General features: G+C 43.2%; 1 protein-coding gene across 1 annotated transcript; it reads left to right on the forward strand.

The window, feature by feature from the left end:
- Positions 1-1,594: 1,594 nt before the first annotated feature.
- On the forward strand, positions 1,595-24,771 carry METRNL (meteorin like, glial cell differentiation regulator). The gene is made up of 4 exons (XM_089655716.1): positions 1,595-1,931; positions 7,289-7,671; positions 21,088-21,147; positions 23,838-24,771. Exons 1-4 carry the CDS (start codon positions 1,834-1,836, stop codon positions 24,152-24,154), a joined length of 858 nt encoding a protein of 285 aa, XP_089511842.1. The 5' UTR covers positions 1,595-1,833; the 3' UTR covers positions 24,155-24,771.
- The last annotated feature ends 2,196 nt before the right edge of the window (positions 24,772-26,967 follow it).

The following is a 26,967-nucleotide window of genomic DNA, read 5'->3' on the forward strand; positions in this document are numbered from 1 at the left end:
TCTATGGTGCCGGGCAGTGAGCACAGGGCCCACTAGAGGAAGTCGGGCCCTCAGGCCACCCTCATGAAGTCTGTTTCTGATTATTTGGTCAGAGACATTCACACCAGTGGCCTGCTGGAGGTCATTTTGTAGGGCTCTGGCAGGGTTCATCCTGTTCCTCCTTGCACAAAGGAGCAGATACCGGTCCTGCTGGTGGGTTAAGGACCTTCTACGATCCTGTCCAGCTCTCCTAGAGTAACTGCCTGTCTCCTGGAATCTCCTCCATGCTCTTGAGACTGTGCTGGGAGACACAGTAAACCTTCTGGCAATGGCACATATTGATTGCCATCCTGGAGGAGTTGGACTGCCTGTGCAATCTCTGTAGGGTCCAGGTATGGCCTCATGCTACCAGTAGTGACACTGACCCTAGCCAGGTCCAAAACTAGTGAAAAACTGAAAAGATGAGTAAGGAAAAAAATGTCAGTGACCTCCACCTGTAAAACCATTCCTGTTTTGGGAGTCATCTCATTGTTGCCCATCTAGTCCACCTGTTGTTAATTTCATGAACATCAAAGCAGCTGAAACCGATCAACAACCCCCTCTGCTACTTACCTGACCAGATCGATATCCCAGGAATTTCATTGACTTGATGCTAGACTAGGATTAAAAAGTGTTCCTTTAATTTTTTGGAGCAGTGTATTTATTTATATAATATTATATGTATTTGTAAAAATGTGAGAGAGAGAGATTTTAAATAAAAATTTTATATTTATTTTTTATCTATCTATCTATCTATCTATCTATCTATCTATCTATATATGTGTGTGTGTGTGTGTGTTATTTTTTAAAATTAATGTATTTATTTATTTCAGGTACTTATATATCACCGTCAATTTACGCAACACTTTACGTATATATTGTACATTCACATAAGTTCCTAACCCTCAAGTACAATCTAAGGTCCCTAACTCACATTCAAACATACACATACTAGGGGCCAATTTAGACAGGAGCCAATTCACCTCCGAGCATGTCTTTGGAGTGTGGCAGGAAACCAGAGTACCCGGAGGAAACCCACGCAGGCATCGGGAGAACATGCAAACTCCAGGCAGGTGGTGCCATGGCTGGGATTTGAACCAATGACCCGAGTACTGCCAGGTGGAAGTTTATATATATATATATATATATATATATATATATATATATATATATATATATATAAACAAAACTGAAAAAAATTACAAATACATATATTTAAAAGAAAAAAAAATATATATATATATAATTTTTTTTTAATTGTATATTTTTTACTTTTTTTCTATATTTATTTTATATATACATAGATCGATGTCTATATAGATAGAGAATATATAATAAATATATAGGACCTCTGGCACCCCACAGGCACGTAGGTGAGTAGAAGTCTGGTGACTTCGTAGTGAATAGCTGAGTGCAGATCTCCCTCTGGATGTAGTTGGTAAAAACTTGTATCAGAGTGCAGAAAGTTGTCAGTGAAGGGGAGTAGGGCGTGGTAGAAGCGGAACTTTGTAAGCCCGCCCCCTTCCTTAGCACGCCCCTGTGGGTGTGTCCCGCCCCGGTGTGTGCTGTGCGCTCAGTCTGCAGGCAGGCAGTGCACAGTGTACAGGCTCTGGAGGTGTCTGCATCGTTGATCTGCTGCTGTTGGCTGAGGTCCGCCCGTCCCAGTGATGGGGAGAGGAAGTCTCGGAGCTCCTGGCTAAGTCGGCTCTCCTTCCCCGGGCCATGCCCTTCTCTCCCTGGCACTGCCTTTGGATGATCGCCTTGGTGCCCCTTTGCTGAGCCCCCTCTGGCTGTCGGTGTCCTCTGGCTGCAATCATGCTCAGGAGGATCCTGCTGAGTGTCTTCATGGTGACTGCGATGTGCAGAGGGAGCTCAGCGCACTACAACAGCGATATGTGCAATTGGAAAGGAAGGTAAGAGACCATTTGTTACTACCCTCCCCCATCCCCTGGTGACATCTGCAGGGGTGGCAGTGTTGTCACCTTCATATTATCCCCCCCAACTCCTTATGCTTTCCATGTACAGCAAAGTCTTGGCTTTGGAAGTGAATTCCAGGACAGTCTTCATTAAAACGAATCTTAAAGGGACAATCAGTGTAAGGTGGACATTTGTTGGGTGCTTTTTGTAATTTGGAAGGATTATGAAGACTTTATGAGGTTACTTAGTTATTGAAACAATTTTTATGGCTACAAAGTATTCTTATTAGCAGATCAAGGGTTCAGTATAGGTTGCTGGGTGTTGGGGACATGCTGGGGCTTGTAGTTCCATAGCCACAACTTGACTTTCCAAACTACAGAGGATGAGCACCACATAACCAATGATTTCTAAAGTCCGACCCCTCCCACCTTCCCTGCTAGTATGTTGATCCATAGATCTTGAGAAGCTTGTAGAACTTTTAAGACTCTAAAATCCTATCTATAAACCCCTTCCTCCAGGTAGTATCCTGCTCCATAGATCTTGAGAATCCTAGCCATTCTCCACCAAGATAGCATTTAACTCCATACATGAGTCATTTATATTTGGATCTTGAAGATTTTAGGGCTCACTCGGGTACTATCTTGCTTGCTAGATCTTGAGAATTTTAGGATTCCAAAATCCTAGCCTTACCCCACCGTGGTAGCATCTTACTCCATAGATCTTGAAGAATTCATAGATCTTGTGGACTTTAGGGTTCTAAAATCCTAGCCATTCACCCCAGGTAGTATGTTGCTTTATAGATCTTGAGGATCCTAGCCTTACCCCACCAAGGTAGCCTCTAACTCTATAGATCTTGAGTGATTTAGAGATCTCGAAGATTTGAGTGTTCTAAACCCCTAAACATACCCCCACCCATTCCCAGACAGCACTCTGCTCCATAGATCTTCAGAATCCTACGATTCTAAAATCCTAGCAATATTACTCCCCCTCCAGATCAAACGTTGCTCCATAAATATTGAGAATTTTAGGATTCTAAAAGCCAGCATATACCCCTACCCCCAAGGTTGCTCCATAGATCGTCAGAATTGTAGGACTTTAAAATCCACCCCCCCCCCCCCCCCCCCCATAGATGTTGAGTGAATTGGGGTTTGCTCTTCGTTACAGATTCAGTTCACCTAACCCAAACTTTCATTCCCATATAGAAGCTCGTACTGTCAAAGGAGCTGACCCTACCATAGGAATACTCTTTTCTCCAGCACTGCCTGCGTCCTACGGAACGCCTTCGCAATTACTACCGTGAAGGTTACAAGTCGCAAGTTGCCTGTCGGCACTAGACTGACTGACTGGTCTGCAATAGACAGTAGTCATTACATTTTTTTTTTTTTTTTGCTTCCCCTCCTTCAGTTTTATATTCTACAGCTGTTTGAAGTCAAAGGTTGACTCTGCTTTTTCCAACTCAAAGTCCACTCTGCACCATCCCAGTGAGAGTAGTTGAAGCCTGATCATCAGGTGGTCACTGGCTCACAGAGACTTATTTGTGCTAACTGCCAACTGCTAGAAAACGGGTTCTTAGCTAGGAAGCAGCAGGATGTAACGTGTACTTGTAAGTGATATTGTAAAAGTATCAGTTCTGTCCATTCCTTAATAAGCCACAGCAATGCTACGGCACAAGGAGCCACTTATGTCATGGTGGACATGTAAGAGGCCATCATGAGACCACTGGCACCCAGCGAGGCAACCACTACTCACAGGTATATGGTTCTAATTTCCTGTGTGTAGCTGTGGGTGGCATTTACTAATGGAAGTTACTCAGAACTTTGTCACTTACGTGAGTGACACACTTAATATGTAGCAAAACAAGTCAGTGCTGTGGAGCAGTATGTAGCTAGACGAGGCAGCGCTGTGGAGCAGTATGTAGCTAGAGGAGGCAGCGCTGTGGAGCAGTATGTAGCTAGACGAGGCAGCGCTGTGGAGCAGTATGTAGCTAGAGGAGGCAGCGCTGTGGAGCAGTATGTAGCTAGAGGAGGCAGCGCTGTGGAGCGCTATGTAGCTAGAGGAGGCAGCGCTGTGGAGCGCTATGTAGCTAGAGGAGGCAGCGCTGTGGAGCGCTATGTAGCTAGAGGAGGCAGCGCTGTGGAGCGCTATGTAGCTAGAGGAGGCAGCGCTGTGGAGCGCTATGTAGCTAGAGGAGGCAGCGCTGTGGAGCGCTATGTAGCTAGAGGAGGCAGCGCTGTGGAGCGCTATGTAGCTAGAGGAGGCAGCGCTGTGGAGCGCTATGTAGCTAGAGGAGGCAGCGCTGTGGAGCGCTATGTAGCTAGAGGAGGCAGCGCTGTGGAGCGCTATGTAGCTAGAGGAGGCAGCGCTGTGGAGCGCTATGTAGCTAGAGGAGGCAGGGCTGTGGAGCGCTATGTAGCTAGAGGAGGCAGGGCTGTGGAGCGCTATGTAGCTAGAGGAGGCAGGGCTGAGGAGCGCTATGTAGCTAGAGGAGGCAGCGCTGTGGAGCGCTATGTAACTAGTTATGTCAATGTTAAGGAGCACTATGTAGCTAGAGGAGGCAGCGCTGTGGAGCGCTATGTAGCTAGAGGAGGCAGCGCTGTGGAGCGCTATGTAGCTAGAGGAGGCAGGGCTGCGGAGCGCTATGTAACTAGTTATGTCAATGTTAAGGAGCGCTATGTAGCTAGAGGAGGCAGGGCTGAGGAGCGCTATGTAGCTAGAGGAGGCAGGGCTGAGGAGCGCTATGTAGCTAGAGGAGGCAGGGCTGAGGAGCGCTATGTAGCTAGAGGAGGCAGGGCTGCGGAGCGCTATGTAACTAGTTATGTCAATGTTAAGGAGCGCTATGTAGCTAGAGGAGGCAGGGCTGAGGAGCGCTATGTAGCTAGAGGAGGCAGGGCTGAGGAGCGCTATGTAGCTAGAGGAGGCAGGGCTGAGGAGCGCTATGTAGCTAGAGGAGGCAGGGCTGAGGAGCGCTATGTAGCTAGAGGAGGCAGGGCTGAGGAGCGCTATGTAGCTAGAGGAGGCAGGGCTGAGGAGCGCTATGTAGCTAGAGGAGGCAGGGCTGAGCAGCGCTATGTAACTAGTTATGTCAATGTTAAGGAGCAGTATGTAACTAGAGGAGGCAGGACTGTGGAGCTAAGGAGCCGTCATGCTTGACCTTCACATTAAAGGAGTAACTTTTCTTTGCTACTCTCCCCCCCCCCCCCCTCCCCCCATTTGTTTTCTTTTTTTTTTTGAAAGGTTGCATGTATATTAAAGCTAAACATTTATATACAGTTTGACTTTAGGGGCACGTAGAAGGGTAGATGGCCTAAGGACCATCAGGTGGTCAGCGTTGTTCTGTTAACATGTATTATATGTACAACCACAAACTGTTCTCAGCCTTTGAGAATACCTCCTGTGACTTCAGGTTCACGTCATCCCCCTACATTCTTTGAGTTCGGAGATTTGACTTTCCCTTGCAAATGCCGTCAATCTTGAGTTGAGTCAAATGTGTCTTGATGGCTTTATTGCATAAAAAAAAATCATGTATTGCAACCTATTCAGTATTGTATGTTCTCAATAAAGGGGCTCTTGATTTTTGCATCTCTAGTGCCCCCCTGGCCAGTCGAGCCGTTTTCAGTTTCGCTGTTTTAAACTTTGCTTAACTCCTTTAGAACAAGGGAACTAGTCGAGACAGGTCTCCGGAGATCTGTAATCTGTTTTATTATGTATGATCTGGTCTAATCTATCCCAGCAGTGTAGGCAATCTTTCTGGTTTATGCAAAGCAATGTTTGTAGAGAAGATAAAATATCCAGCCAGTGACATCAGTCCCCCCTTCTGTCGTTCCTCATGGCAATGCTGGGTAAAGAGGGCAACCAAAATGCAAAGATTTAATCGTTTGTTTTTACAGTTTTCTGCTCCCTGGGACTCTTAAGAGACTACAAGTCTCAGCTGACTTGACTGTTGGAGTTCCAAAGAAAAGTATAGCCAGACTGTGGCTGAAACGTACCTCCGCACACAGTACTTCTCGTACAATGAAGGGTCTGTTTTGAAAAGACTAAACCAGCCATTTGATATGCTTGCTTGACTATGACCTGCAAAAGCAAACTTCTTTATCACATGATTGCAAGGCCCAGCAACCAGGGTCCTCTCAACATGCACCATTGTATATGGTTGCATTGTTATCACTGTCTTCCCAATGTTATAGCGCTTCATGTTAACTTCAGAAACAAAAAATAACCATAATAATTTTGCAACAAATATGTAACCATCATTATTTACTCAATTGAACTACAACTGTGGGCTATGTTGGGTGGAATCCTTTCGGCTTCCAAATTTATGAAATGTAATAATTGTATAAATAAAGGACAGACCATACAGTCCAGACCATGCCATCTAGACCAGACTACGCCATTTAGACCATGCCATGCCAAGGACAGACCACGCCATCTAGACCAGACCATGCCAAGGACAGACCACGCCATCTAGACCAGACCATGCCTAGGACAGACCACACCATCTAGACCAGACCATGCCAAGGACAGACCACACCATCTAGACCAGACCATGCCATGCCAAGAACAGACCACGCCATTTAGACCATACCATACCATGCCAAGAACAGACCACGCCATTTAGACCATACCATACCAGGGGCGGACTGACAACTCCTGAGGCCCCCGGGCAAAAAGGGATCATGGGGCCCATGTGTCCTTGCCCAAACTCAAAAAAGCCTATGAAAAAGGTACCAGGGGCATCTCATGGGGCCCCCTACTGACCCCGGGCCCTTGAGCAGTGCCCAAGTTTACAAATGGTCAGTCCGCCCCTGCCAAGGACAGACCACACCGTTTAGACCATACCAAGGACAGACCACGCCATCTAGACCAGACCATGCCATGCCAAGGACAGACCACGCCATTTAGACCATACCATACCAAGACCAGGGGCGGACTGACAACTCATGGGGCCCCCAGGCAATAAGGGGATCATGGGGCCCCTGTGTCCTTGCCCAAACTCAAAAAAGCCTATGAAAAAGGTACCGGGGCATCTCATGGTGCCCCCTACTGACCCCGGGCCCTCGAGCAGTGCCCGAGTGTACAAACGGTCAGTCCGCCCCTGCCAAGGACAGACCACGCCATTTAGACCATACCAAGGACAGACCACGCCATTTAGACCATACCAAGGACAGACCACGCCATTTAGACCATGTCATCTCTGCCATACCAAGGACAGAAAATGCCATCTAGACCATGCCATCCAGACCAGACTATGCCAAGACAGACTATACCATACAGACCAAAAACATTTCCTATACTTTTAAATAGAGGTCCCAGACATCAAAATTAACAGCTATGCTTTCTTCCCCTTCGTTTTTAGTGGGCTGACCCATGAACTGCACAAGAAGGAAGTCGAGCAGGTGTACCTCCGTTGTTCGGAAGGATCGGTCGAATGGTTGTACCCAACTGGAGCTCTCATAGTCAACCTTCTCCCCAATACCTTGTCTGCTTCTGAGCACTTGACTGTTTGCATAAAACCTTTAAAAGACTCCAAAGGATCTAATATTTATTTGGAAAAAACTGGAGAACTCAAGATGTTGGTTCGGGACGAGGAACACCTTCCTAATAAGGTCTATTGCTTTGCCCAGGACCAAGTGTTGTTCATTGAGGCCACACCACAGTTGGACATTAGCCGAAAAATTACTGGCTTCCAGTATGAGATTTTTAGCCGGAGGACGTTCTCAGACTTGCATGCTATTTCTGGTAAGGGAACACCTGAAGGAACCCCTTAACCAACTTTTGGGGTTTAATTCTCTTCATCCTCGGTGCCTCCCAACACAGGAGGATTTGTTCACTTTACGCAACCTTCTCTTGCAGTGCCCTGTTTGTACACTAGGTGGTGCTGTGGAAGCTACAAAGATGATTGCTTCAAGTTTTTTTAATCCTGCATTTCTTTTTAATGAATTCCTATGCTGCTTAGAGGGAAGCAACCCCTTTTTTTTTTTTTTTTTTTAATTACTGTGCATCTGAAACATCCATTAGTAATGTCACATAGTTTTATTTTCTTGGAAAGTGGATTGTAATTAATTAGCTTCCCTTTAAGGATGATGAGAAATCCAGGGCCTGCTGGGAGTTGTTGTTCTTGTGCCGCAGTTAGCAGGCTACTGTTGTCTGATATAGGATTTGTCCCTCTGCATTTTAAAACTGTTGGCAGTTACTCTTTTAAAGGAACTGAAGCATAGGGGTGATGTTTAAGTCTGGTTACATGAACTTCATTTATTTGATCCCTTTTGATCTGTTTAATATCCAATTGAAAGGTCTTTTCAGTAAGTGCAAAAAACTGTTGATCCTGCCAGAAATCAAGTGCGTGGATAATCTGTGCTGTACTATTATCAGTTCCATGGTTCAGTTCTCATAGGAATATAGAACAGCTCATCCTATGATATGGAGAGGGGGAGGTATTCTGTGGTCCCAACAATTCCTGTCCTAGGGTGACAACGCTGCTATTCAATAGGGTTCAGTGGTGTCACCCTAGGAAGAGTGGGCTATTTTCATGTTTTACCCAGTATATTGATAAAGCTACAATTTTGTTTTTAAGATCCTTTCAGGCGCCAGCTTTCGCTATAATATAGGGCAGGAAGAGTGTTACTGGCAGGATCACAAGGTGAAAATAAAGCCTAATAAAGGTAAACTAATGCAGCCACCACATGTAAAGACTGGTGAGCTGCAATATAGAAGAGGTTTTTTTTTTTTTTTCTGGATTGGCGCAGCACTTATTTTTGCATATTATAGGCAGCAATATATTACATTTTCGTTCTTGGGTTTAGATACTTTAAATAGTTTTTTTTATTGGTTTGGTTTAAGAACCTTTTTATTTCCTGTTTGGTTGTCTCCCTGTAATTTGTAGCCAAGTTTTCATTTTTTATTTTTAAAGTAATTATTAATAACTCCTCTCCATAAAACCTCATTCCAGCATTACTAAGGGTGACCCATCTAATGACATCACTTACTAAGCCATGAGCGCAGTGCTGTGGTTGGCTGCCACTGGTGACTCTCTGTCAAAATGTTTCGCTTATCCCCATTTAATTACCTGTGATGCTGTTTACAACACCGCATACACCCAGTTTTCAAATACTTTTAATGGCAGTCCTTCTGGTTTACGCTGCATGTAGCTAGCTCACAACATTTTGATTATAGTTGTTGATCCCGTAGAGACTCCCCGGAGTGCCTGACTCAGCCGAGTGCTAGTAATTTATAGGATCAGAATAAATGAGAGGGGTGTGTGTTATTTTGACTGGCACACCCAAGAAGCATTTGAAGAGTCACTAGCACTACGCAGTAATGATTAATTTTTTTGTTTTTATAGTTTTTATATGGACATGGAGTTGCGTTTTTAAAAAGGGTTCTCCACTTTTAAGCTAAAAGCCCTCAATCAAATCTCTGTAATCAGGACGGTGTGCCTATCTCTTGCACCTTTCTTGAAAGGCTGACCTGTCCTGATAAATGCAAGTGAGGGCAGTTTTGATGCACTGGGGGACATGCATAGAAAAGTCAAGGAGAACTGTTTTTGTTTTTATAGCTTTTATAAGGTCATGGATCACTTGTGAGTTGGGTTCTTAAAAGGGTTCCCCGCTTTAGGCTGAAAGCCCTCAAATCTTTATCAGAGTGGTGTACCTACCTCCTGTGCCTCTCCTCCTTCTTTTTTTTTTTTTTTTTTTTTTTTTTGGGTGACCTGGTCTAATGTACGTTTTGATGCACTGGGGGACACCCATAAAAAGTCCCCTATGTGCTTCAACATTCTTTTTGGGAAAGTCAAGGAGATCTTTTCTGGTAATCTCCAAGTTTTAGGGGGTGCTATCTGCTTATATTTGGTCTTCAGTAGGTGAAACCCATTAGAAGCCCCTTTTTAAGTTCTTCAACCTTCTACATAGAAGAGAGCGAGATCATTTTTTGGTATTCTCTTCACGTTCTTGAGGGTGTTATCTGCTTATATTTGGTCTGCACTGGGGGAAAATCCCATAAGAAGCCCCCTAAGTTATTCAACCTTCTACATAAAAAGTCAAGGAGAATGGTGTTTGGTTTTCTCTTCATGTACTTTGGGGTGATATGTGCTTATCTTTGGTCTGCACTGGTAAAAATCCCATAAGAAGGCCCCTTAAGTGCTTCAACCTACATAAAAAGTCAAGATGAACCAGTTTTTGGTACTCTCTTCACGTTTTTGGGGATGATATCTGCTTATCATTGGTTTGCACTTGGGGACACCCATAAGAATCCTCAAACTTCTACATAGAAAAGTCAAGGAGAACATTTTTGCTTATCTTTGGTCAGCATAAAGCAAAACCATAGACTGCAGTCTACTTTTTTCACCATAAAAAGTAGTTTCCTTTTAATTAGGTAAATAAATGACCAGTGGTAACAGATTTCAATCACAGGGGCATTGCAGTTAAAATTTAAGATGGCTAACCCCAAAGAAAGGGGATATAAAAGAGTAGCCGACCCTAAAACTGTATGGTGGGTCTTTGACAAGGACTCTGTGATGAATTCAAAGTATGGAATGTAAACATTTTGCCAACTTTTTGGAAACAAAGCTACTGCAGTGCTTACTACTTGTGTTGCTCAGGTTGCTTTATCTCTTTGTTATTGTGTGTAACATACCCTTTGGTACCTGTTCAATACCCTTGTGCATACTCCAGATGTGATCGTTGATTAGTTGACAAGACCTTTAGTGGGTTATTATGCATATAACAATTTAAAGAGGGAATACATTTTTCCCTTAGAAATTACTAACCTTTTATTCCTCAAGGACTCAAATAGAAAAGAGTCTTTATCTACTCTATCCACCAGCTTGAAATCAGAACTGGTTTAAAAATAACCTATAGTGTTCCTTTTGCTTGACCTCTAAGTAAAGGACATGTTTTCCCTCTTAGCTGTAGTTTATTCTTGGGCACATTTCTTATCCTTAGCGCCTTACTAGCTGACTGATTAACCTGTTTAATTAAAATGGTGGCACCATCTCCTACTTGCGGAAATGGCTCCTGCTTTTAAATTTCATGGCCCAGTAGTCTTGACACGAGTATGGTATTCCTTTCCCCCACCACAACCAACTGGATGTGACTGGACAAACACATTGGGGTTTATTTACTAAAGCTGGAGAGTCCAAAATCAGACTCCCTTCTGCATAGAAACCAATCAGCTTCCAGGTTTCATTGCCAAAGCTTCATTGAACAAGCTGCGGTTAGAAGCTAATTGGTTTCCATGCAGAAGGGAGTCTGATTTTGGACTCTCCAGCTTTAGTAAATAAACCCCATTGTGTCTGGTTTTTTTTTTTTTTTTTGCTTTTTTCCATTGTTAGCCATGAAGGTGTGTTGTGTACATATATAGCCAATGACAGTGTGGACCTTTTTGGTCGTGATAAGTTTTTATATTCCCTAATGGCCAAGGAACTTGGTGAAGTGCAAACAGTTACATGGACTATGCAATCTGTTCTGTAGGAACTAAGGACCTCAAAGTGGCCCCACCAAAAGGTCAGCTCATTGTCCCTTAACTATTGAAAAGAACATAGGATTTAAAACTGCCCTCAAAAGTTGGGCTACAAACAAGCTATGCTAATTCTGCAGGGCCAACAATTCGGCTAACGGGCAGGGGAGACTGGATCATAAAATTATTAACGAGAATTCATTATTAGATGGGTAATACTGATAATATATATTCTCATGTTTATCTGGTTGCCTGAATTTCAGCCTTAAAATACCAGTAGCTGGCCATAAGACCTCTTTCTGCTACTGGTGAACATGTATAAAACTGAATGCTGTGCAAAAACAAGTAGTTTCAAAATATTTGCACAATTTTTAAATATATCCTGCTTCCAACTTTCTTAAATCAAATCTTAAATTCATATAAAGGTTGTAGCTTTTCGGACACATTTACTGCAGTTGCAAGTCAAATACAAGCAAAGAACTTGCAGCCGAGCAAAGGCAAAATGTAGTCTTGTTTAGCAGTTCCGTTCTAACCACAACCATTTTATCTTCATGCCATCTAGTGATCTTTTTTCCCCTTGTTCCTGCTTTCTTCTCTTTTATATAATCTAGAAGGAGCCGGTTTCCTCAGCCCATGTGATAAACATCTACTGAACTTCCCTCCAGATTAGGACAAGCAGTTAATTGTTCCTGTCAAATAAATGCAACCATTTTCTGTGCAGAACCAATATACAATTTATGTAATCCATAAGTACTAGCAGTGTTGAGTCTCAAGGCCTGGCCCCTTCTACAAGGATTTTGGGTAGACTTGCAGGTCTTTGACCTTTGCCATGGCTGTGGTTCTTGGTAAATGGATAGGCTGTTTGTCGTGCGCTTTGAGGAATTTAACGCTTTATGTCGGGCTAATGGCTAAACAAAGATGAAACTCCTATATGGGAGCTGCCAAAGGACTTATATTTGTCGATCCAGTCCTGAGATTTGCACAGCTCTGACACACAACCCTATCTGGCAAAGTAGGAGACCTGAATTGTATTTGCTGCAGTTAAGGCTAGATTTACGCTAGTGGTGTTCGGGAACGTGTGCGCAATTGCGTGCATTCCCAACCCTCAGAGATACTATGTACTTTTGCAGAAGTGCTGGGGTGCCAGTAATTCTTAGCACACACACCCACCCACACTGCCTTGTGCTGGGCAATTTTTTTTTCTTTTTTTAAAGGGTTGGGTTTTCCTGTGTTTCCTGCAGGTGTGTGACTAAAAATGCCGCACTAGTGTGAACCAGGGCTTAGCAGTACTTTACAGGTCTTGGCCCTTCCCTGGACAGTGAAGAGAAGCATCATTCTGATGCCATCTCTTGGTTAAGTTGGACGTAGATGGAATGAATCTCGGCCGGTTCAGCAGGGACCTGCCGAGATTCAATCCAGTTGTTGGCAGGCTGGTTGTACTAAAGTTGATCCATCAAACGACTTAAGTGCAACCAGCCCTGTCTGATGGTTTTTGTTTACAATTTACTTTTGCCAGCCAAAGCCGCTAACAGTAGTCATTGTGTTCTGCCGGTAGGGAAGGCTTTGTACTGGCCAAACGCTGTGGTGAGGATTCCCCATCAACAGGAAAGAAAATTGCACCATCTGTGGCTTGCCTTACTTTGCTTTCTACTTCTATCAGGATACTCCTAGTTAGCAGAACACTTCAGCACAACTGATTGACCCCTTTTGCTGATCCTCCCTTTCCCAGTCTGAGTTTTGCTGTACAGGGACTGCAAGAGGCTGCTGCCATGTTAAATGCAGGAACTTGCACTGCTGGCATTTAATAAGATATTTAAAGTGGTTGTAAAGACGTGAGATTTTTACCTTCATGTCATTGGCTCCTGCTGCTGTCAATCACAGCCAGTGAACCAATTAGGAGAAAGGGGGGGCAGGGCTGAGCTGTGGCTCTGTGTGTGAATGGACATGTCGAGCAGTGGCTTGGGAGTGAGCCTGCTTGGATGCCCCCACAGCAAGATGCTTGTTCTAGGGGCCCTCTGTAGGAGGGAAGGGCCAGGAGCAGCGTCAGGAGACCCTAGAAGGAGGATTGGGGCTGCTATGTGCAAAATCATTAAACAGAGCAGGTAAGTATACCATGTTTGTGTGGTGTTTTTTCTTTTTTTGGCTTTATTGATGTATTAATGAATATAGAGTTGCAATTTGTGTCTGATGGGTGTTCATCTTTAAAGTTGCCATGTAAGCCCTCGGCAACACCAAAAGTTGTGAATTATAAGGGCAGCCTTGTTTTGCTCCTTGCTGTTCCTCACTTTTGGTGGGGTTATTTATCATGAAGATGATGCAGGAGATCTAGTTATATTGTGCCCTTTGTTATGTCAGTACTTCTTCACGGAAGGCTATTTCCTGTCAAAAGTTGATCCAGGTCACAAAAATTTGCTCCCAGATTAGTCACCAATTTCTGAAAAATCGAAGGGCCTCCTTCATGTGGATGAAGGGCTGCAATATAATAAAGTATACAAGTTAAAGTGATGTGCAACAAAGCAAAATAGTCCAAAAGCCTCAGGTGGAGCTGCTGTTTTTAGAATTTTGCATACCAGTTACTAAAGCAGAACCTAATGAGATTTACTGCCCCGAAACTTGCATAAAGACCGAAATCCAGAGATTTTGAGCGTCTATCTGAGGCTTCTAACAAAGATATATTTTGCTTTGTGATACATTCTCTCTAAATAGGAAATTAGCAATTAACTAGCCGCTAGTGGGGAGTTTTGTTGTGTAGAGGATAATGCCTGCAATTAAATGGGTGAATTTGATGAATGAAAGGTCTTTAAGGATAGGTGGTAATCCATGATTGTCAACTTGTAGTAGTAATTAACAATTTTGGACAATGGAGAGCTCCTGACTTTTTTTTTTTTTTTTTAAGAAGCCATTATACTAAAAGAAGATTTAAAGGCCTCCGGCTTTTCCTCGCATAATTGTCTGACCTTTAGTGCAAAGCCAAATTGCTAGTATAAAATTTTATTTCCAAATGAAATAGTATCTTCGGATGGTAAGGGCCATGCTTTGTACATTGTTATTGTCACTGTGAAGGAATTTATGTGCTTTTTATATGTTGCTAGGGACAAAAATAAACTTCAGTTTCCAAGTTTGAAAACTAGGAGAAGTGCTTGAATATCCATTTTTTTATGTTGGACAATTCAAGCTGAAAAGTGCCATAAAGCAGCAGAGAGAGATCGAAATTCTTTCTTTTTTTTTTTTTTTATAAGAGCGTTCATGAATTGCTCTCTTGCTTTTTTCCACATCTTTGGGTTTTCAAAAGCCATAAGCTGTCAGGTGCTTGTTGGGGCAGCTGGGGTTAAGCCTCCCGACCCCTTTGGTGTTCAAGAGTTCTGTCAAGATCTTGTAGTGTCTTTCTTGTTTTTTTTATTCCTTTAATCTGGCTCTTGCGCTGTGTAATTTGACTTGTCTGGTTCTGGGGCGATGGGTTTTCTTCTGGGAGGTTGAGCTGAACACATTATCTACAGCCACATCAAGGAACTTCAGTCCGATGTGTGCCGCTTAAAAGATTTGTGGCCCGGTTTACCCTAGTAGGGGTACTACTACTAATATATATATATATATATATATATATATATATATATATATATATATATATATATATATATATATATATATATATATATATATATATATATATATATATATATATATATATATATATATATATAATTTTTTTTTTTTTTTTTTTTTAACTATTGATTTAGTAGTTTTAGGAAACTGGTTTCTCTTCTCTTGTAGAATAAAGTCATGGGTGCCTGTAGATGCCCTGTTAATAACAATTTGAAGCAGGCAGCTATGGCATTGGTCAGTGTTGTGGTTGTTTGCAGTCGTTCCTGGCATTTAACTGGCTTAAACATTTGTGCAACATAAATGGTTTTATAAAGTGCTGATTTCAACTTTCTTTTTTTTTTTTTTTTTTCCATCATTTTGCATTTCTGTCTTGCTGATCACCTCCAAGTTCTTTCAGCCAGATCCTTCCTATTTGCACTCCAGTGCACTTTTCGGTGCTCTGGACAATTCTAAAAGTAGAGCCAAGTGCCTTCTAAAAGCCCAGAATGTGTTTTATTGATGTTATCCGGTACAAGGGTTTAGTAGTGGCTGAGGGAATCTGCCCCTATAACCGGGGTTCTCCAGCGGAAGCACCAGCTCTGTCAGGGTCTGTTGTCCAACAAGTGTGGTCTGTTGTTGCATCAGTCTGTCATGTTAGTAGTCGGCAACATCAGGATCAGAGAACAAGTAGCTCACAGCAGCTGCAGCTTGCAAAGAATGGTGTAATTACATCTCTTGGTCCTAGCAGCCAACACAGTGGCCTTCAGGGCCTCCGCAAAGGAGCTACAGGAACCACAAAGTTCAGGTTACCTAAGGATACTGAACTTCTTTTTTTAAAGTAGCTCCCTGTAGGTTAACAGCAGATGCACACAATGCCAGCATTATTCTGCAAAAAGTTGAATTACAGTAGCCTAAATTTTAGGACATACTGAAACTTTGACTTTTTTGGCCCAATTAATACTAGCTTGTTTGGATATCTGTAAGGAGAAACTTTGGCCTCTTCCAGGAAAAACTGGCATGCTAACATTGGAACGTCAACCTTTCAACTTCCAACCTTCTGGAACTTATTCCTTTCTTGACCTAAAAGATGGCCACATCTGTCTGCGGAATTTGCAGACTAAGGGATTTATTTAAAAACTTGCTGAAATGGTTTTGTTTAATGCACAGTGACCACAAATGACGTCTGCTTATGATATTCTATTAGTGAAATTTCTGAAGGCTGAAATCCTTTTCTTGAAGGAAAATCTCAAAACAAAATACACTAAAAATGAAAGTGTTTTCCTTAAGGTCACCAAAGCTAGCAGGTGCCTTGGGTGTATGACGATTGCTTGGCGAATAGTATGTGGAGGGGAAATTACATGGTCCCTTCTCTGTGTCATTGAGACTGTTGCCTCTAATTTGCATCTAAAAACTTTACCCAAGCAATAAGGAACAAAAAGCCAGATCTCCTAGGGATATCTTTGCTTCAAAAATATTACTAATGGTCAGTTCACTAAATGCCAGTGAGGCAAAGCTAGGTGACTTAAAATGTAACTTCATAAAAAATCTTTTTATATAGAAGTTTCCATAAGGTGCTTTTAGTCACTTTTTTTCAATAAAATTGTAAGATTGTTATAGACCAGGGGTGTCTAAACAAAGGGCCAGTTTACTGTGCTTCAGACTTTTTTTTGGGGGGTGGGGGGCAGACCGTGGCCAGGGAGAGTAGAAAATGCCAGGGGATCTGTTTCGCATTCTTGGTGTCAGTTGGCGCAACAATGCTCCATCATTAGTGTCAGTGGAAGAAATGGTGTCCCAACGTTGGTGCCAGTGGGAGGAATAGTGCCCCATTGGTGCCAGTGGGAGGAATAGTGCCTCGTATCAATGGAAGAAATGGTGCCCCAAGGGCCGGATAAAGGTAGACTGATGAGGTGTTCTAGTCAAGCTCAGATCTGAAGAGATAATATACCAATTTAACTAGGTTGAGTGGAAACTGCAAATGGGGACATCTGTTCTGATGACACCTGCAGATGTTCCCTTGTTTATGGGGTGATTTCCTCTCACTTTCTGCTCTCTCAAGTAGAATATGAAAAATATGATTATTGGAGACATAAATGGCAATTAAAGCCTGGAGTTACTCTTTGAGATTCACGTTAATGTTCTGGAGCCAAAAGGTTTAGGAATCAATTGAAAGTTTAAGTAGTCAGAGTGGGACTTTCCATTGACAGACAGAGAAAAGACTCAAAGTTGGGTAGTAGGTATTAAATTTTTATTTATTTATTTTTTTTGATGCCTAGCTCTTGGGGTTTGAGTTTTGTGGTGAGTCCACATCCCCCAAGTAAACTTCCATACTTTTTTGTCTTCGCAATGATTGCATTACAATGGCCACCTTTTTAATGTACAGACAGCCGATGCACTCGTAAGCTTGGTTTTGCAATCTTCATTCTAGCATGTTGGCCGTTTAGAAGGGCAAGTGGTTGTTGTGCCTGCGGGCTCTTACATTCGTACTTGGTTTGACAGGGCTATTTATTTCGTACAGCTTGTGGTGACTTGTGCATAAATGTCCTCGGGGTTCAGTCACTTGTGGTTTTTAATTGAGCAATGGATTTGGGTTGCAAGTCGTGACCTGCCATTTTGGGGACCTGCTTCTGATGATGATGATTACATTCTTTGTGTTCTGTGCTTGAAAGGCACGATTGCCTCACCTCCCTCTGTGCTGGCAGGCAGCATTTTCCTCTGTAATCTACACAAGTGTCACACACGCACAAAACCTGCAGCAGAGCTGTCAAAAGGTATTTGTGTTTTTTATGCTTCCAGCTCACCGAGCTAGTCCTGCGCGGCTCCATTCCTGTGTAATCCAGTCAGGCAGCGTATTATTATAAAGTGTTTCTATCATCAGGTGATTGAAATAGTTTGCATGAGTTCAAACTCTAATCCTGGTGTTCTTAGTTTTTTTTTTTTTTTTTCTGTTTATTTCTGAACAAGTGCGATTTCTTAATGCAGGTTGGAAATATCCATGCTCTGCATACAGACTTTCCAGACAGACTGTTTGCAAATGCAGGGGGTGGACAAGGTGGTATTTAACATAAAGGTTGTCATGAGCTATACCCACCAAGGGCAGCAAGATTAGGCAGCACCATACCCCATAATTTACAAATTGTGATAACTTTTTTCCTTTCTTTGTTTCCATCCTGGAGCCCTGTATATCGGAATTGTTTTTGGTGGTTTGTAGAGTCAAAAAAGCAGCTCTCCATAGAAAGCAGATCCCATGCTGCTTCCAGTAGCGCATTCTAGCTTTACGTTTTGCTAAATAAATCACATATGACATAAGAGACGGCATGCAAGTGAAGGGACATTCAGGTGTGCTTGGGTGGGGAACATTATTATTATTATTATTATTATTAATATTATTCAGTGTTTATAAAGCGCCAATAGTTTGCTCAGCGCTGTACATTACAAAGGGGGACAGAACATGTGACAGAACAATACCAATACAATGCAAAACATGAGGGGATTGAGGGCCCTGCTCCTTGGAGCTTACAATCTAGGAGGGAGGGGATGGTGGCACAGGAGGAGATAGCTGTAGGGGATGGAGTGGTAGGAAGAGTGGAGGAGGTCGGCAAGTTAGCAGGGGGTGGGGTAGGCTTCCCTGAAGAGATGGGTTTTCCAGGTGTGCCTAAAGGAGAGGAGAGTAGGTGATAATCTGAAGGGTTGGGGCAGGGAGTTCCAGAGGATGGGTGACACCCTGGAGGGCGGGCATGGGAGGAGGAGACCAGGGAACTAGAGAGAAGGAGGTCTTGTGAGGAGCGGAGTGTGCGTGTTGGGTGGTACTTGGATATTAGGTCAGTGATGTAGTTTGGGGCAGTATGGTGGACGGCTTTGTACGTCAGTGTTAGGATTTTGAATTTGATCCGTTGCGCAATCGGAAGCCAGTGGAGGGATTGGCAGAGGGGGGTGGCAGAAACGAAACCGTTGGAAAGGTTGAAGTCAGTATACCATTTGTGCTTGACTGTTCAGCTGTACAGGAGACCTTTGGGACTTACAGGCCCATTTATACTAGATGTTGGTCAGAGGGGAGTTGGGACTCTTCCCATTGTTGTTTTGACCTGGACATGGGCACTTCTGTCGATTGATACTTGGCGGGTAAAGGTTTCTACATGGCTTGACTTGGACTGGAGGGTCCAAAATTTGGTTCAGCAGGTGCGCTGTTGGCCAGTGCACAAATATTAAGCAAGGCTCCACAAGTTCTGATTTTGGTTGCCAAGAGGTTTTGTTTGCATGTGAATGTTTGCAGTATGTTCTCAAATAAAAAGCGACAGATTTTGGTCCGATGCTAAAACTTTTGAAGTTGAATACAGCAGCAGTTATACAGCAAATGCAGACATGAAACCCCAGCTACCATCCTGGCATCCATTATTTTATTCATATCAGAAGTAGGTGAGGATTGAACATCAGCTGTTGATGAGTCACCTGAAAGTAGTTCATATTGCTTTAGGATCCTGCTTGGTGAAATTTTCTCTCTGTAGTTTGTTTCTGCTCCAGCCACACTTAAAGCTTTAACAAGTGTCTTTTGTGTAGGGAAGCGTCCTAAATTTAGATTTCTTCTGTATTTTATAGAGAAGCCATGAGGAACGGATAACTTCATGAATTCTGCTAGGGATATCTCAAAACTGGAGCTCTAAGATATAAGAAATCAACGTGTAATCCAGATTGTGAGCTGACAGTTTTTGGTTGACCTTTTTAGGTCTTTTTTTTTTTTTAATTTTAGCTTGGTAAGCCAAGGCCTTTCCCTGCTATTGTAATTACATCCTGAATGATGGAGGAATCCCTCCCACAGCGCTATTGTGTTTCGCTGGCAGGGAGCCTTCCCTGTTGGCAGAACACAATGATCACTGCTGGTGGCTATAGCCGTTGGCAGTGATTGCATGAAAAAAAAAATCTGACAGGCTGGTGTTTCTGAAGTCGATTGATTGGATTGACTTCAATATAACCATCCTGTCCATAGATTGATCAAATCTTGCTATTTCAGCAGGGACCAACCAAGATTTGATCTATCTATGGCCAGATTTACTCTTAAACCGGAGACAGGCATTGCCCTGCCCAACATATTTTGAGCCCCATCTGATCCCTACCACTCTCTATCCTGCAGTGGGTTTGAACTCGAGGGGTCTCTTGCTTTTTACCATTATATCACAGACATGCAACACTTCAGTAAGTCTGCATGTAAACCAACCAGAAAGTTGCTTAGGGTTCCTCAGCAGCAGAGGATATAACCGTTGTGTAACCAAACAAGGGCTCCTATGGACTATGTAATGCCTTTTTATTATTAGATTTAAGTCAGGCAGGTGCTGGGACCCCTTCCCACTGTTACAAAGTTTTTTAAGGTCAGTAGGCTTTCTTTGTGATGCTCTTACTCATGGGTGTCCAACCTGTGGCCCTCCAGCTGTTGCAGGACGGACTACAAGTCCCATCATGCCTGTGCATTTGGGAGTCATGCTTGTGCTTGTAACTGTCAACCTTGCAATGCCTCATGGGTCTTGTAGTTCGGCAACACCAGGAGAGCTGCAGGTTGAACACCCATGTCTCTAGTTGGTTTTTAGTATGGTGCATTGCCTGACTGAGGTGCCCCCAAGACATGCAGTTTCCTCCCTGGCACCATTCAGATTGAACATTGAAGGGGGGTGGTTTACTACCTGACTGACCATAGGTACATATTATTGATACTAAGTTTAGGATAAGGTTATCTAATCGATTCTACATACTCCATTGGCTGCACTTCAAATACCAGCATGCCTTCCCAGACATTGACATTCTCTCTCTCTGTAAAAATGATTAGAAAATCCATTTTGACTTATTTGTGTGTAATCTCCAATCTGTAACAACAGAAGCAAGAGTAATTTATGTTTGTATAGGAAAACAATGCAGAGTTTGTTGTTGCGGAGTGTGGGTGTGCGCTTCGATCCAGTTTTACTGCATGCGTGCGATTGTGTTGAAGTTTTTCCACCAACTCCCCTAAATTCCAATCTCTGTAGTTTAACCAGCGTGCATGAAACTTATTTCTGCTGCAGCAGCAATTGCAATCAAAGAGCCTATTCTTCCATGTCCACTAACCTTTTCTTCTTTTCTTTTTTTTCCTCTTTGCAGATCCCTGTCGACCCTGCAGTGACACAGAGATCCTGCTAGCAGTGTGCATTAGTGATTTCGGTGAGTATAAAAAGCTGTGCTTTTATTCTCTGGTTATTCTCCATCTAGAATATCAAGATAAAAATTGAGATTGCACATTCGGTGTGCGATTTAGCATCATTTTTGGGCGGTTCAGCAATTGTTCACTTATATCATTTACACAAGTGGCTATTTTTTTGGCCAATTCATTTGCTGCTCTAACAAAGAAGGCCATTGTGCTTAACCCCTTTGCGCCGGCCGCACACAAATGTGCGGCCTCCCGGCGTCTGGGCCTAGACGCCGAGCGGCCGCACATTTGCGTCCATGTAACTAAATACATATGTGCTGAGAGCGCGCGCCCTGCGCGCTCCCAGCATACATGTGTGGTACTCACGGAAAGGTCCCGGTCCGCTCTTTCGAACGGGACCTTTCCCAATCATGTGACCGCCGTGACGCGTCATCACGGCGGTCACGATTCCTAAACCACGCCCCAATTGCCCCGCCTCCCGGCGTCTGAATCTCTTAAAGGGCCGGGAGGCGTCGGCGGGAAGGGGTTAAGGTAATTGTAGTCATATTGGTGCACTATTGCAACACCACATGGGTGGTGTCTTAATAACTTATTATTATATAGTATTTACATAGCGCAAGAAAGTTTGCTCAGCGCTGTACATTATAGTGGGGGACAGTACATGAGACAGTACAGTAACAATACACTACACGAGGGGTTAGAGGGTCCTGCTCCTTGGAGCTTACAATCTAGGAGGGAGGGGATAGTGGTACAGGAGGAAGTGGCTGTGGGGGGGTGGAGTGGTAGGAGGAGCGGAGGAGATTGGCTGTTAGGTGAGGGCGGGGTAGGCTTCCCTGAAGAGATGGGTTTTCAGGGTGCGCCTAAAGGTGAGGAGGGTAGATGACAGTCTGGATTGGGGTAGTTAGTTCTAGAGGATGTGGGAAGACCTGGAGAAGTCCTGGAGTCGGGCGTGGGAGGAGACCAGGGAACTGGAGAGTAGGAGGTCTTGTGAGAAGCGAAGAGTACGGGTTGGGTGGTATTTGGGTATCAGGTCGGTGAGGTAGTTTGGGGCAGTATTATGAATAGCTTTGTACGTCAATGTTAGTAGTTTGAATTTTATGCGTTGGGCAATCGGAAGCCAATGGAGGGAATGACAGATCAATGCAACTCAAGTCACAGTGACAGGAAAAAGGGTTTCTGCGACTTGAGTGTCATAGAACTGCAATGTTAAATCACAAAAGTTGTGCGAATTTGGGGTCGCAGCAGTGTGAATTGAGCCTTGGAACTTATAAAGTATCATGGACATTTCTTAACTGTGTTGTAACCAACAGAACAAAATATTTGTGCTGTTTAATCAAAAGTTTTGCCTGTAGTCTAGCTCTCGTCTCCTTTCTATGACATCACATCCTAGTTTTTTTTTTTTTTTTGTGACATCCACATTCCTTACTGTTGGCCCACACTCTTAGGCTAAATGTGCTTTAATGGCTCAGCTGGACTAATATGTAGTCTGGTATCCCTGGAGGTGATTTTGGATCTGTTGTCCTTCACGGGAGTATGTGGAAAGTAAAGGAAAGACGTGGGTGAGCCTTGGCCTTGTTGTTTTGTTTGCTGCCTCTCTGGTAGCAGAGGAAAAGCATTCTGCAAGATGGATTCAGATGAGTTTGCGCAGCACAGTGGCTAAGTGGTTAGCACTTCCCCTTAGCAGCACTAGGGTAATCGGTTCAAACCCCAACCATGGCACTACCTGCTTGGAGTATGCATGTCCCCCCTTTTGTCTGCGTGGGTTTCCTTTGGGTACTCCAGTTTCCTCGCACACTCCAAAGACATGCTGGTAGGTTAGCCCTGCTATGTTTATGTATGCATGTGAGGTAAGGACCTTAGATTGTAAGCAGGGAGTGATATGAATTTAAAAATATGTATGTAAAGCACTACATTGACAGAGCTATATAAGTAATGGTAATAGGAGATGTGCACAATATGGGAGGTTGTCACAGTTGAGGTTTATTGGTTCACCAGTGATAAGTAGAGCGATGCGTTTCGGGAGAAATGCCCTCCACCCTTCGTCATGGCTGTGATGGTTGGTGTGGTTGGGATTGGCCTGGAACCGTAGGTCGAATACGATGAGAGCCCTTTTTAGGTGCTGTGGCCACACCAACCATCACCTCCCTGAAGAGGGGCACTTTTCACAAAATGATTTGGTCTACTCATCACCTGTAAATTCCAATAAACCTTTTTAAAATAACCAAGTGTGATGACCTTCCATATCGAGCGTGCCCCTACATCCATCCAAATCACACTCTCTTAAGTTGCCTTGAGAGTACAAAAATAGGAAAAGGGAAATGAGCCATTTAAAGTAGAATGCAATGAAAAAAAAAAATCCAAAGGCGATGTGGACCCTAACCGTTTTATGTCAATATATACCATAAACTTGTAGACCATCCAATGTACGTTGGCACAGCCACTTGTAGCCTCCACTGGAAGAACATGCGACAGGGTGGCTACGCAGGAGCACAACTGGGAGACAGGGACAGTGAATTGTCACCCTATAACCGGCAATAAATAAATAAGGACCTTTATGTCAGGATTATAGAATATTATTTAAATGCAAATTGAAAATTTGAAGATATTAAAAGTGACTTTTGAAATGACAAAATTATAGAATTTTTTTAAAGATTGCAAAGATATTAATATAACTTAATTTTTTTCTGTTTTTTTTCTTTTTTAGTTGTCAAAGGTTCTATCAAAGAAGTAACCACTGACATTGAACAGCAGGAATCCATCATTTCTGTTTCCATCAACAGACTTTACCGACAGAAAAGCAAAATTTTCCAACCCAGCCAAGAACACAGAGGTTGGGAAGGGAAGATAAGGACGCCTTTGGAATGTGGCGTCAGAGCAGGACTGGGGGAGTTCTTGTTCACTGGACGAATGCACTTTGGGGAGCCCCGATTGGGCTGTGCGCCGCGGTATAGGGACTTCCAGAGGATTTATCTAGAAGCAAAAAGTAATGGATTAAACCCATGCGAAATTAACACGGATTGAAAGACCCAAGCACTGCCTGGCCCGAATTTTGTAGACTCTTCTACCTTTCGAATGTTGGGACTGTAGTTTTAAAGGACAGCAAACACTTGGAAGGATTACAAAGATTTTTTTTTTCTGTATAGAAGTGGCTGAAGGTCTACCTGTCCACCGACGTAAGCTGTTACACTAAAGTGTTGGAGGTACGAAATGGGCCCGGCCCAAACTTGCCACTGTACAAGACATTTTGAGTCTTACGTCGCAAACCTAAGTTATTATTTTTTCTTAAAGAGTTATCGAAAGTCTTAAACCGAAGAAACTGCCTTTTTTTGGTATTACTAATATTTCATGACCCATAAAACATCAAAGTTGTAGCAATCCCAACGCAGCGTATTTTGTATAAAATGGATCATCGAGCAAGGACGATGTTGTATTTTTTTTTTTTTAACATGCTTTGTAAAAAGCTTGGTGTACATTTTGTCTGAGAATGTTTCTTATGAAAGAAATGTTTGTGAATAATTTGTTTGTTTTTTTTTTTTTTTAAAGTTTATTGTGCAATTGCGATCTGCCATTTTGCGCAGGTCTGTTGATTGTAGGTTTTTTTTTTTTTCCATTCCAGTGAAATAAAGACCTGGAATTTGTGTGTGTTGTGCTTTCTATTGACTTTTATTGTGTGTGTTCCTAATGAAAACCAGTACTGAAAGAAATTTAATGTAGGAAGACCACCTCCTGAACATGCCAGTTGCCAGGCCAGTCTCTGATTTCAGTAAATCGGTGATCCCAAACTAATATGGAGAAAGTGAAGCCACATTATTAGACTCCTTCATAAGCTACAAGCTCAATGATTCCCTTTAAAGACTTTAGACCACGTATGTCTAATACAAGGTCCACGGGCCTTGTCATGTGGCCCTCACACCCAGTTTTGCAGCCGGAACGTGGTGGAACTCCCAATTCCGCCACCTTTTGGCTCTCACCCGCCACTGCCCGCTGTCACTTGTAAACATAGAAGCCTTCCATGCTTGCAAGGGACAGCTTTGCTCTGTGTCTCCCGGCTCTAACAGATCTGTGCACGCACTCAGAAGGGACAGAATATAATAGAGAGTACGGTCTCCTTGCAAGGCGAGGCAAAGCCACCTACACAAGGAGGTACTAGCGCCGGCTAGGTAGGAAAGAGTAGAGATGCGAGGAAGTTTTGGGGGGGTTGGGGTCGCACAATCTGCATAGTGTACCCCCCCTAACTCTGTACGTAGCGCACCCCTGAACTCTGCACTCTGTACGTAGCGCACCCCTGAACTCTGCACTCTGTACGTAGCGCACCCCTGAACTCTGTACGTAGCGCACCCCTGAACCTTGCGCTCTCTATGTAGCGCACCCCAGATACAACTGGCCCTTTTGAGGGCAATCACACTGCTGATGCGGCCTGCAATGAAATTGAGTTTGACACCCCATCTTTACACCAACGGTTTTCTTGTTTTCACATCTTTCTCTCTTGACAGGAAGAGAAGGGACCCTCTCCATCCTTCCCAATAGGGTCACAGGCAGCAAACAAATCTGACAGAAGCTCTAAGGTCGGCCATATATGGTTCAAATCTTTGCCAGTTCCACAAGGACCATGTATGGGCAGGCTGAATGTACCCAACTTGATTGGTCAACTTGAGTACAACCAGCCTGTCAGATTTTACATGCAATTATGGCTAACGGTAATTTTAGCTGCTAGCAGTAATTGGTGTGGGTCAGCTCTACCTGCCGGGAGAACAAAGACTTCGCAGGAGGGATTCCCCCATCAACACAGTTGATGGGGGAATCCGAGCAATTTTTTTTTTCCTTTTCTTTCATGCAACCTGAAAGAAAATCTCTCCTGTCTATGGTTGGCTTTGCTCTCTAACTAAAAGTTTTGGCTGCAAAAATACCTAAAAAGGTATAAAAAATATGTGAGCGTGCTAAAAGGCAGCAGCTATGCACAAAAGGGAACCAAAATAAAACCTCAATAAAAATGGTAAATGGTGCAGTGCTAAAAAATGGAAATAAATAATCTTATATGGAAGCAACTTATCAAATGCAATGAACGAGGTTGATGAATACCCAATTGATAAATAATAAGTTCAAAGGTGACTATAGTGCTCTCCTACGGATGAGAATGGTGCTGTGCAGGGCGGACAAGCGGCGCTCCTCTGGTCAGTTGGTCTCTTGCTCCTCTCTCTGTCTCTTCCATATAAGATTATTTATTTACATTTTTTTTTTAGCACTGCACCATTATTTACCACTGCAAAAATACCTGACTTGGTATCAGTCTCTTTATAGTTCTTGTACAGCAGAGCTAAGACTGATAGAGGGCTTAGCAGCACAAGGGAACCAATTAGCTGTGCTTATGTGCAGATACGGCACATGCTGATAGAAGAGCACAAAGTGACGGAGATGAGCTCTTCATTCTGCTGCTTTTTTCTTTTTCAATGTCCAGTCAGAGCTTGAGGGAGGGAATACACCTGTAAGTGTTACTTACCTGCAGCAGAGAAAACTCTGGTCTCCTGCCTTGCCAGATGTCCAAGTTCTTTGGCAGATAAGACCGATCCCTTACACGTATTTTTAATTTTTGTTGGGCTGTTTGCCTGGAGTAAGAAGTGATCTACATCTTGGTGTAGAGATCTTTTATGTGTGACATATTTGCTTAGTGTGGATAAACACAACCTCTGATACTCCTGCTGAACATCAAGTATATTTTTACTGTTCTTGTCTGACCTGCAGTAGTGGGACTCTTGATGGATTACTATGAGAAGCACAGGCAGCCCCGCTCCCTTCCTCCATTATATAATGTGTTATACAAGGTTTATTTTGCCCTT

The sequence above is a fragment of the Staurois parvus genome, unplaced genomic scaffold (assembly GCF_062004578.1).
Source record: "Staurois parvus isolate SC_StPar_1 unplaced genomic scaffold, SC_StPar_1.0 ptg000865l, whole genome shotgun sequence".
NCBI lineage: Eukaryota > Metazoa > Chordata > Amphibia > Anura > Ranidae > Staurois > Staurois parvus.

Coding starts and splice junctions, on each gene's coding strand:
- METRNL (XM_089655716.1), top strand. CDS start 1,834: ATGCTCAGGAGGATCCTGCTGAGTGTCTTCATGGTGACTGCGATGTGC. Junction 1,932..7,288: donor ATGTGCAATTGGAAAGGAAG/GTAAGAGACCAT, acceptor CTTCGTTTTTAG/TGGGCTGACCCATGAACTGC. Junction 7,672..21,087: donor AGACTTGCATGCTATTTCTG/GTAAGGGAACAC, acceptor TCCTCTTTGCAG/ATCCCTGTCGACCCTGCAGT.